Raw genomic sequence first — 12,500 nt, 5'->3', positions numbered from 1 at the left:
CAGACAATCTCCTATTATATATAAACTGTACCTAGATAATAAATCAACACTAAAAGCCTGAAATACCATTTAATGTGTTATGTTTGTGGCCATTTTGTAATTCTACTCTATTTTACAGTATGTTATATAAAGATGCCAGTGATGGGCAGTAGCGTCGCACTAGCTTAACTACATTTGGCGGTAGCGTCGCTATTTATAAAACCAAGTAACTTTTCAGTAGCTAAGCTCTTTTATTGATCAAGTAGCGAAGTAGCGTCCTCGAAAGCTATTTTCTCCTGCACATTTCGCTTCCCTGCAGCCATCAAACACACACAAATTAAGAAGACAGGATGTTTATGTGTGTCACGGGGTGACATTCAATGGGGGAGGAACCAACACGTCCGGGAATTAGGGTCTTAGGGGCAGGTAAGAACTAGTATTCAATGAGAGGAGGAGCGCACGATGCGAGTCGACTCACTTGGTGAAAGAGACGCGCATTGCATGCGATCTGAGGCGTAGCGCACGAAGAGAGTCGCTCGAGGCGCATTGCGTGCGCACATTGCCTAATAAACGTGGTTGACTCTTATTAAAGCTCGAAAGAAAAATAAAATTCACAATGCAATTTATTTCAATGTGATTTATTTCTTAAAAAAGACTTTACAAGATCAACATCACAATGACTAATGGTGCAACAGTGTCTTCAAGAACTGTCCGTCGAAAACTGGGAGAAGAAGGTTTTTTTGGCAGAATAGCAGCAAAGAAACATTACTGAAAGAGAACAATTGAGTGTAACGCCTGAATTTTGCAAAAGAACACAAGAAATGGACAAAGAAAGATTGGTTTAAGTGTTGTGTACTGATGAGTCCAGGTTTGAATAGTTTGGCAACAAGCAAAGCGTGGATGTTCCACGAAGTGAGGGGGAGAGATATAAAAATTAGTGTCTCTTGCCAACAGTTTACAAGGAGGGGGTAGTATTATAGTGTGAGGTGCAATTTAAGCCTCAGGAACAGGTGACTTTGGCTAAATTGATGGCATCATGGATACAAAAGTATACCACAACATTCTGGTGAGGCACAGAGTTCCTTCTTGGAGACATCTTATTGAGCCTGGATTTATTTTCCAAGAGGACAATGACCCTAAACATTATTTTAACTATTGCCGGATCTACTGGCGACAAGGAATCTGCTGGAACATTGAAAATGATGGACCGGCCCTCTCAAAGTCTGGACTTCAAACCCATCAAGCAAATTCGGGGCAAGTTGGAAAATAAACTCGACAGATCTATTGGAAATTCCAAGGAAAGCCTTTGGCTTGAGTTGCAGAAGGCATGGGATAACATTTGTGTTGAAGTTCTCAAGAAATATATTGACTCTATGCCAGAGAGATGTGCTGCTGTAATTGCTGCAAAAGGTGGGCGTACCACATATTAAATAATAAATGTGGATAAAAACAGTAGGACTCACTTCATCTGATACAGCCGCGGAAAAAATTAAGAGACTACTTCAAAATTCTCAGTTTCTCTGGTTTTACTATTTATTGGTATGTGTTAAAGTAAAATGTACATTTTTGTTTTATTCTATAACCTACTGGCAACATTCCTACCAAATTTCAAATAAAAATATTGTCATTTAGATCATTTATTTGCAGAAAAATGACAATTGGTCAAAATAGCAAAAAAGATGCAGTGTCTTCAGATCTCGAATAATGCAAAGAAAACAAGCTCATATTCATTTTAAAACTACACAATACTAATGCTTACACTTAGGAAGAGTTCAGAAATCAATATTTGGTGGAATAACCTTGATTTAAAATCACAACTTTCATGTGTCTTGGCATGCTCTCCACCAGTCTTTCACATTGCCGTTGGGTGACTTTATGCTACTCCTGGCGCAAGAATTCAAGCAGCTCGGCTTCTTTTCATGGCTTGTGACCATCCATCTTCCTCTTGATCACATTTCAGAGGTTTTTTATGGGATTCAGGTCTCGAAATTGGGCTGGCCATGACAGGGTCCTGATCTGGTGGTACTCCATCCACACCTTTACTGGCCTGGCTGTGTGGCATGGAGCATTGCCCTGCTGGAAAAAACACTTCTCAGAGTTGGGGAACATTGTCAGAGCTAAAGGAAGCAAGTTTTTCTTCCGGGACAACGTTGTACTTTGCCTGGCTGAGGTTTGTAAAAGACCATAAGGATTGAAAAAAGCGGACTGGAGGGTCTTCTAGTTCGTCTTCTCTGATGAGTCCAATTTTCAGCTTTGCCCAACACATGGTCGTCTGATGGTTAGACGGAGACCTGGAGAGGCCTACAAGCCAGAGAGTCTTGCACCTACTGTGAAATCGGACTCATCAGAGAAGACGAACTTAGAAGAACATCCAGTCCGCTTTTTCAATCCTTATGGTCTTTTACAAACCTTAGCCAGGCAAAGTACAACGTTGTCCCGGAAGAAAAACTTGCTTCCTTTTGCTCTGACAATGTTCCCCAACTCTGAGAAGTGTTTTTTCCAGCAGGGCAATGCTCCATGCCACACAGCCAGGCCAGTAAAGGTGTGGATGGAGTACCACCAGATCAGGACCCTGTCATGGCCAGCCCAATTTTCGAGACCTGAATCCCATAAAAAACCTCTGAAATGTGATCAAGAGGAAGATGGATGGTCACAAGCCATGAAAAGAAGCCGAGCTGCTTGAATTCTTGCGCCAGGAGTAGCATAAAGTCACCCAACGGCAATGTGAAAGACTGGTGGAGAGCATGCCAAGACACATGAAAGTTGTGATTTTAAATCAAGGTTATTCCACCAAATATTGATATCTGAACTCTTCCTAAGTGTAAGCATTAGTATTGTGTAGTTTAAAAATGAATATGAGCTTGTTTTCTTTGCATTATTCGAGATCTGAAGACACTGCATCATTTTTGCTATTTTGACCAATTGTCATTTTTCTGCAAATAAATGATCTAAATGACAATATTTTTATTTGAAATTTGGTAGGAATGTTGCCAGTAGGTTATAGAATAAAACTAAAATGTACATTTTACTTTAACACATACCAATAAATAGTAAAACCAGAGAAACTGATAATTTTGAAGTGGTCTCCTAATTTTTTCCGCAGCTGTATTTGTTGTGCTCAGAACAGCCATCTGCATGTTTCATGAACATTATGAAATTAAATCATGTTTTGGAGGCAAAAAAAGGTAATTATTCTCAGATCTGTCAGGTGTTCTAATAATTTTGGCCACCATTGTATATCTTATCATGCCTCTTACCTCATTCATAACTTCTATTGCTACCTTCACATGTACTTACTCCTGCATCAGCCCTTTGCATCTACCTATATCATATCTGCACTAATGACCAACTATTGCTGCCAATGTTACTACTGCTCATACCCCATATATCTTGTACTGTCATATCTGTACTGTATAGGTACATCCCATCTATTTATTTTATATTACCACTATAGAATATAGAATAGCCTACTCTGAACTCTTGCTATCTGTACTTCTGGTAAGAACCCGTTGTCTCAGTACTTGCACTCTGTGCAATGACAATAAAGTTGAATCTAATCTAATCTAATTTTTTGACCTCTTGATTTTTGGGGAAGTTCATGTGTAAAGCTGACCACAACCCCCTGTGTGCGCCAGTGTTGTCAATCACATGTGCGCGCGCAACATTTGCGTCATGTTATCATTGTCAACTTGTGGGAGTTGTATTGTTTAACGGTGAGTTATTTGGTAGATTAAATTGTAAACTTTAAATACAAATGCTAGTACAACTTATATACATTATCTGTAAGGTTGTCAGTGTGCAGTGGTAATGTAAGTTGGATTCGTTTTCGTTTTTTCCGTGGAAATAAATGACAATGCTTGACCATATAGCTATTTGATTTGTCTCTTTAAAGAAATAAATGACAATGCTTGACCGTGTAGCTATTTGTTTTGTCTCTTTAAAAAAATAAATGACATTGCTTGACCGTGTAGCTATTTGTTTTGTCTGTGAGAAAGAGTAAGAGCTTTAATAAGAGTCTCAACCACGTTTATAGTAGCCTAGGCTATGTGCGCCGTGTCAACCACGTTTATTAGGCAATGCGCAATGCGCCTCGATCGGCCCGCTTCGTGCGCTACGCCTCAGATCGCATGCAATGCGCGTCTCATTCACCAGGTGAGGCGACTCGCATCGTGCGCTCCTCCTCTTAAAGAAATAAATGACATTGCTTGACCGTGTAGCTATTTGTTTTGTCTCTTTAAAAAATAAATGACATTGCTTGACCGTGTAGCTATTTGTTTTGTCTGTGAGAAAGAGTAAGAGCTTTAATAAGAGTCTCAACCACGTTTATAGTAGCCTAGGCCAGTGGTTCTCAACCTTTTTTCAGTGATGTACCCCCTGTGAAATATTTTTTGAGCCAAGTACCCCCTAACCAGCGCAAAGCATTTTTGATTGAAAAAAAATATGTAATACACAGCGCTATGCCATCATTGTCTGATTTATTAAACTGTCAACACTGAAGATTGAACATTGTTGCATTGAACTGAGGGCGTTTGCAATTACATTTTAGTAAGAAACTTGTGCTTGTGCTTCACTGAAAATCTTTGTCAGTCTTGGTGACAGGGAGACAACTGCTGTGATCAAGCTCTTCTGCACAGTCTGTTTCTCTGCTTTGTTTTGATCACAGTCATTGCAGAGAAAGAGGCCTCACATAAATATGTGGAGGCAAAGGGTAGCTGCTCCAAAGCGCTCTCTCCCAGGTCAGGTTGCTCCTGTGTGAGTGTGGATGTGGCAAACTTCATCTGGAGGCCACGGTCAGATGACACTTCCAGGAGTGTTTCCAGATTAGTGACAGGTAGCTTACTTCCACATGCTTCGGACAAGAGAAATGGGGTTTTCACCCAATCCAGCTGTGTAGACTTATCCTCCATATCAGGAAAGTAGGAAATTGAAAATTAAATGTTTTAACCAAATTCGTCAAATGTCCCACGATGTCCAACTTGACTGGAGCTCTGTCCACATCCTCACTAGAGAGAAAATCATCCATCTGAGGAAAGCAGGTAATATTCCCCTGTGCAGAGGCTCTTCTCCACAGCTCTGCTTTCTTCAGGAAGCCTCCCTTGTCATACAGTTTTAAAATGCTGGTGTCCTTTCCCTGCATATATATTTAGTTCGTTCAGTTTGCTGAATATATCTGCCAGATAGCACATATTTGCAACTGTGTGGCATGCGGTGATCTGTGCTCAATCATAAAGGTGTGTACTTCAGATCGTAATTCCCACAGCCGTTTGAGTATTCTCCCTCGAGAGCGCCAACGCACTTCTGTGTGCAGCAGGAGTTGTGTGTGTTCAGGTCCCATGTTTTCGCGAAAACAATTGCGCTTATAATACAGTTACTTGCCAAAACGATAGAAGACATTCCTCCATAATACCTCTTTTTAAAGAGTTTGTTGCCATTTCGTGATTTCCGCTAAGAAAAAAATTGTTTTTCACACAAATGCGTACCAACCTTCTGACTTGCGTACCAACCGGATACTTGCGGAATGAATGAAAGAAGCAAAAAACCTGTTGCCAATGGCAGCGGTCATAAACTTTTCGCAGTGTGAATCAAGAAATTACAAACCTGTGAACGTAGACATTTAACCCACATATGGATACAAATCAACAGAATTTTTAGGAACATTCTGAAGAGCCGTATAATAACTATTTTTAACGGATTTTTGAATGGAGGCTAATTTTAAATATATCTTTAAAAAATCTCACGTACCCCCTGGACTACCTTCACGTACCCCCAGGGGTACGCGTACCCCCGGTTGAGAACCACTGGCCTAGGCTATGTGCGCCGTGTCAACCACGTTTATTAGGCAATGCGCAATGCGCCTCGAGCGGCCCGCTTCTTGCTCTACGCCTCAGATCGCATGCAATGCGCGTCTCATTCACCAGGTGAGGCGACTCGCATCGTGCGCTCCTCCTCTTATTGAATACCGGAACTTAGCTCCTTAGGGGAGCACTAATACCGTGGCCCACTGAACATAGCCGGGTGCTAGTTTGGCAAACTAGCTGCAGCTGTAAGGCAGGGAAAATCTCCTCTTGTCATTAGCTAACCATGCGAGTGGAGTACTTTTAAGCCACAGGTTACCAGCAGCAAATGGCGGACAACACACACGCTAACGGTGGACCTGCACTCTACTGCTTCTAAAGACACCGACTGTTAGTCCCTCCCTGCTCTGACTGTCGTACACCCACCTGCCTTACGCACATTATTACCCTGCACAGCCAGATCGTGGAGCTTACTGCCCGGACTGTTCAGTTTCACTGTGGACATAAGTTCCCTGTGTTGGGTTATTACTGAGTGACCGTTTAAAGTGACATTTCACATTGAGTGTTGTGTTTGAAGTGTTTACACAAATTGTCTGCATCTTTAATAGTGTGGACTTAACCAGGCTGTTTAGTAACATTACAGGGAAACCAACCATCAAGTAGCCTACATGGAATTGAGTTGTATTATTGTCATTTTATTTTTCGTTTCAGCCCGTCTCTGTAAAGCGCCTTGAGACAAATGTATTGTTCTGGAGCTATATAAATCAAATTGAATTGAATTTATAAATTAAAATGAGTTGATTTTAAAGTGCATTGACTTGGCTTGTTAACTGAAAAGTAGCTACTAATGTAGCAAGCTACTTTTGACAGGTTTTTGTAACTTAGCTTGCTACATTTTCACGAGGGGTAGCTTCTGTGTAGTGAAGCTTAATTTATTGTAGAGTAGCTTGTAGCTTGGCTCACTACACATATCAAGTAGCTTGCCCATCACTGAAAGATGGGCACATCATGGTTTCTGCCTGCAATATTGCTGCCCAGTCCTCTCAGATGAGCCCAGTGATTAGGGAGCTGAAATGGCATTTAGTAAAGTCCTGGGTGGTTGGCACTATGACTGAAGGACATTACATGGTTATCAACTGCCCAGAGGTCACAGGTCACTCAGTGAGGGTGTGTTGGACATCACTATCACCTTCACAAGAGAAACTATCAATATGATTAAACAGAGATTTACTGCATGTATGGTTCACTGTTTTGCTCTACAAAGACTAAACGTCTTGTGTTATTCTCAAGCCTTGTAATGAAACAGCGTCTCACCAATAGGCTATTCAGCAACACTACAGATCACCTCTCAGTCAGGGTCAGTAGTTTAACCAGCTTGTTCTTTCAGGAATGCTATCAGACAATAATAATTATTTAAGGCCACCATAACTGTTTGTTGTGGATGTGTTGTACTCCTTCAACATAGACACACTTGGGGAAGACCCAGAGTAAAATCCAGCAGAGAATCCAGGAGAGAGAGAAGGAGCTGCAGGAGCTGAGGAAGGCTGTGGAGACTCTCAAGGTGAGTACTGACCAGAGGAGATGAGGTTAACAGCTGGATGCTGGAGGAGCCATGTCAGGCTCAATCAGGGCTCTCCTCCAGTCAGGAGTCTGTAATGCTGAGCCACTTTCCAGCTCCTCTGAGCCACACTGGGTACCAGGCTGTGTGGAGGAGCTGAGTGAGTGGGCTGCTTTAGATGGACCCCTCCTCTTTGTGTGTCTCCTAACAGAGCTCTGCAAAGACAGCAGTGGAGGACAGTGAGAGGACCTTCACTGAGATGATCCGCTCCATTGAGAGAAGGTGCTCTGAGGTGAAAGAGCTGATCAGAGATCAGGAGAAGGCTGAGGTGAGTCAGGCTGAAGGACTCCTGAAGCGACTGGAGCAGGAGATTGCTGACCTGAAGAGGAGAGATGCTGAGCTGGAGCAGCTTTCACACACAGAGGATCACATCCATTTCCTCAAGGTCAGTGTTGATGATGGATTATTAGTGCACAGAATGATTGAGGGCACTGATTTATGTTGAATATATTCCTAGGTGGAAATTTGTATTCAAAGTTTCCAGAAAGAAGCTTGCTCTTCTTATTATAACACAGTCCACAGCACTTTGAACAGATAGCTTACCCCATGCAGTTACGGTGTATATAAAGAAATATTTTGTATTTATCGCTCAAAACATTTGAGCTTACTGATAGGCGAGGCTTGATTCATTGATAAAAGTACATCTGCCCTGACATCATGGCTCACAGTTTGTTTGGAGGCACTTGAGGTGCACAGGTGCCTGCCACTCGGCCTCTCTGGTCAGGCCACATGTAGGTCAGGGCAAACCAGTGGCATTTGGACATTTGGGATTCAGGAACCATTTGTGTAAGGTTTGTTTGGGATTCATAATATATCATCAACCAACACACTTCAATTTAAGGAATCACAACATGGGCTAATCCCGCTAGCTGTTAGCCAGTTTGAGAGAGCTGCCTGGCAGGGAGTGCTCACACACACACACACACACACACACACACACACACACGCACACACATACACGCACACACACACGCACACATACACACACACACGCACACACACACACACACACGCACACACACATACACACACTCACGCACATACACATACACACACACACATACACACACACACGGACACACAGACACTCATCCACACAAGGTAGGATCCCATCATGTAGGGATAGTGTGTAGTACGTAGGTGAGGCTTTGCTTTAGTTTACATGGTGAGGCAGGACACAGACTAACCCCTAGACAACGCATCTTAGCTGCCAAGACTGGCCTTGGTAACACAATCATTGGGAAGCCACATCCAGATGCTGCACACACACACACACATCCAGATGCTGCACACACACATCAATATGCTGCACACACACATCCAGATGCTGCACACACACACACACATCCAGATGCTGCACACACACATCAATATGCTGCACACACACATCCAGATGCTGCACACACACACACACATCCAGATGCTGCACACACACATCAATATGCTGCACACACACATCCAGATGCTGCACACACACACACACATCCAGATGCTGCACACACACATCCAGATGCTGCACACACACATCAAAGGATGATATCCAGGTTAGGCTTAGGCTGCACCCAGATGCTCATAATGTTACATTTAGTTCACATCTCAAACATGATAGGATAATATCTAAAGAGACTCGTGTGCACTGTAGTGTAAGCTTTTAGTTATATAAAATAGGGGATGATGTTGATCCCCAGAAAGGACTGTATAGCTAGTTACTGAAATGATGAGTGACAATCGCCACAGGTCTGTCCGGTCAGAACAAGAATTGATGATGCCAAAGGTCCAAAGATGACTGGTTTATTGAACACACACACTCACACACTCTCACACACACACACACACACACACTCAAGCCTTGACTGACAGGATAGACATGAAAGACTGATGAATGAATGATGACTACGATTATCCGTGTAAAAGGACTCGTATTCAACCATGAATCCGTGATTGAACCGTGAATATGATTATCATTGTAAGTGACTCATATCCACCCTTGACTCCGTGGTTTAACCTTAATGACGCACGGCACATGAATGATCGTGAATGTCTCTGATTGTCCAACGAACTCCTTGATGATGACTCCTCTCTCCAGCTCTGCTCCCAAAACATGGCCAGAGAGGGGGTCAGGCTTATATAGGGGCGAGAGGGGCTGAGATGCATGTCCAGGCATGCCTCAGGGGGAGACTGGAAACTGTCCACAGAGTTATGTGGGTTTCCTGAAACAGTCTCTGTGGTGGCCAATAGACAGTGGCACTCCACTGTTTACGACCCCCCACAGAACCTAGGGATCAGCTGATAGGCTGACCTCTGCCTGGACCCCAGGTTCTGTGAGTGGCCCAAAACAGCGGGGTGCCTGAGATGATGGCTCTGGGGGAGGGAGTGGTTTTTACAAGTTACAATGAATTTCCTGATCAACTGTATCAACTGAATTTAAACTAATAACTTACTTATATGTGGACGCTTTATTTTGAGAATGTAGCTTTTCTCTTTCTCTCTCTTCCTCTCCATCTCTGTCGTCTCTTCCTCCTCTCTCTCTTTCTCTATCTCTGTGTGTCTGTATTTAGACTTTCCAGTCAGTCAGTGAGACACCTGAGTCTAAAGACTTATCTTGCATCTCTGTGAACCAAGGCGTCTCTTTTGAGGCTGTGAAGAACTCTGTCTCCTCACTAAAGATGCAGCTGGAGAATTTCTGCAAGGAGGAAGTCATGAAGATATCTGCATCAGGTTAATCACATTACTTGCATATGTTTACATAAAGTTACTTACTATACTTTCCCTTTGGATTGTACTGATAAGCTAAATGTGATGGTGAACGTCAGGAACCTGTATTTCTCAATGTCACATATTTGTAACGTATCCTTTGTATTTGGGTGAAGCTGAGATACTCTGCAGGTGTCTCCATGTTTACTTGTCTTAAGAGGGTCTTTAAGGTTGAAGACGCTGGAGACTCATAATGTCCCTCAACAAGAGAACACATTTACTGCCAACATAAAAGCAGAAGGTTGATGTAATGTTGACATTAACACCAGTCAGTGTTTCTAATATGATTCTTTCTCTCTCAATAGTGACTGAAGTCCAGGCTATTTTGCCTCCTGAACCTACAACCAGAGAGGATTTCCTACAATGTGAGTTTGACACAAACATATTTTATACAGTTGACTTTATTCCAAATCACGTCAAGTTTCAGTAGCAATCACATGGTCCTACATGTTTAAGCAGTTCAACAGTTCATTATGGCTGTTATAGTTCATGGGTGGAGGAAACAGTAGTTAATTATGGCTGTTATAGTTCATGGGTGGAGGAAACAGTAGTTCAGTATGGCTGTTATAGTTCATGGGTGGAGGAAACAGTAGTTCAGTATGGCTGTTATAGTTCATGGGTGGAGGAAACAGTAGTTCAGTATGGCTGTTATAGTTCATGGGTGGAGGAAACAGTAGTTCATTATGGCTGTTATAGTTCATGGGTGGAGGAAACAGTAGTTAGTGTGCTTGCCCGAAGGGAAGCACAGTATTGTTATCGTCAAGTTTTCTTTATTCCGTACGTTTTTCTTGCAGCTAACTCCTCCTCGCCCGATTGAGCTAGAGACGCCATTCAAACACCAAAACGTCCGGCCCGATCCGGTGCAAGCTGCTATGACTTTTCGTGGCGGTACCCCATGCCACTCCTTTTTTATCCCTCTTTTTCATCCCCTTTTTTCTCCATAGACTTGCATGGCAGAGGGCTCTGCCATTATGACGTCATAATAGGGTCATTAAACTGGCTTGCAGCTGTGCTTCTCACTAGGTGCGTTTCCATCCCATTACTTAATGCGCATTATCTTTATGCGAATATTTAATCCTGGTTGGAAACGCGTGCGTTTCGCATTAACTTCCCCAATGCGCATAGAAATTCGATTCGCCAGAGGGAGGTGGATTAACTGGTTATTCGAATTTAGTTAATGCGCTTAACGTAGATGGAAACAGTTTATTCGAGCGATTCGCGTCTTTTGTGTATTTGTTTATGTTCGGAGTTGGACTGTAGACTACGTCCTGTTGCAGTGAGAGACAACCGTGCTGCTGTCTGCCCCGAATGTGATGTTCCTCTACTGCTTCTCAAACTGCCAGCTAATACACCACACCTCATGCAGCATATGCACCTGCTGTTATAAACTAGGCTATAGTATATCTATGTTTGCGGTGTGTTGTTTCCCCTGAACATCATCATCATTACCTAGTTTATTGTAGGCTAACTGATTAACTTGATTTACGTGCAAACTACGTGGACATGTTATCTCCCCACACGTAGCCTACTTTTTTGTTGTTGTTGTAAATTATTGTTTTTTTGTTTTGTGATCATTGATTTTATTCTATCTAACACCTGCGGACCTGGTGTGCGCGGTTGTTTCGGTTCGCAATCTCTTGCACCTCGCCCAGGTATGGTAACTTAATATATTTCTTTGTACTCGGATGGCAAAGCATACTGCATATAAACATCTTTGTACAGTGGTACGTTTCGCCCACAACACGGTATTCCGCGCATGTTGCAAGTTTGTAAAGTGCAATTGCAATGCGCTCGTCGGTGGGGACAGGCTTTCGGCAGCAAATACTTTCAGGCAACACAGCAGGGCCTATCCGTTGCACAATTCTTGAAATCCTGACCTGGTCAGCCTGAAGTTTTCGACCCACAGCTGGGCAGTGAAGTGGGCCTTCACCAATTTTAAAGAATCACTAGCAATGAATTCGCTGCTATGTGAGTTTGTAAAACATGTTAAAACCGTCTACGCCTTCTCCTTCTAGCAATTATATTCAAAACAACTCAAATGCTACAGCATTAAAAGTCCCGACGGCAGAGAGGAGGGTGTCCATTCAAGCATGCACAAAACTCTTCCTCCAAATTAGACTAAAGACTCGGGTGAATGGAAACGGTCGCTGATGCGCATTTGTTTTATGCGAATCGTCCGTGAATGCGAATCGTTAATGCGAACGAGCTGAATGGAAACGCACCTACTGACACCTCCGTCAAATCCAAGGAACCGCATTTTCTCTGTCCCTCTCAATTCAACTTTGAAAAAGAATAAGAGGAACCGTATTTCTCTGTCCCTCTCAATTCAACTTTGAGAAAGAATAAGAGTAACT

The 12,500-nt window shown here is 42.7% G+C and overlaps 1 protein-coding gene across 1 annotated transcript in view; it reads left to right on the top strand.

Annotated features, from left to right (window-relative positions):
• The window catches only part of LOC308377861 (tripartite motif-containing protein 16-like), a 17,921-nt gene that overhangs the window by 933 nt on the left and 4,488 nt on the right, over window positions 1-12,500 (top strand). The window contains exons 2-5 of the mRNA XM_080854623.1: window positions 7,240-7,335; window positions 7,544-7,777; window positions 9,951-10,110; window positions 10,452-10,511. Coding sequence (XP_080710749.1) covers window positions 7,240-7,335; window positions 7,544-7,777; window positions 9,951-10,110; window positions 10,452-10,511 — 550 coding nt within the window. The remainder of the gene's footprint in view (window positions 1-7,239; window positions 7,336-7,543; window positions 7,778-9,950; window positions 10,111-10,451; window positions 10,512-12,500) is intronic.

Source organism: Sprattus sprattus (assembly GCF_963457725.1).
Source record: "Sprattus sprattus genome assembly, chromosome: 16".
NCBI classification, from domain to species: domain Eukaryota; kingdom Metazoa; phylum Chordata; class Actinopteri; order Clupeiformes; family Clupeidae; genus Sprattus; species Sprattus sprattus.
Note: the sequence above shows the minus strand (reverse complement) of the source record. Positions and strands in the feature narration are given on the sequence as shown.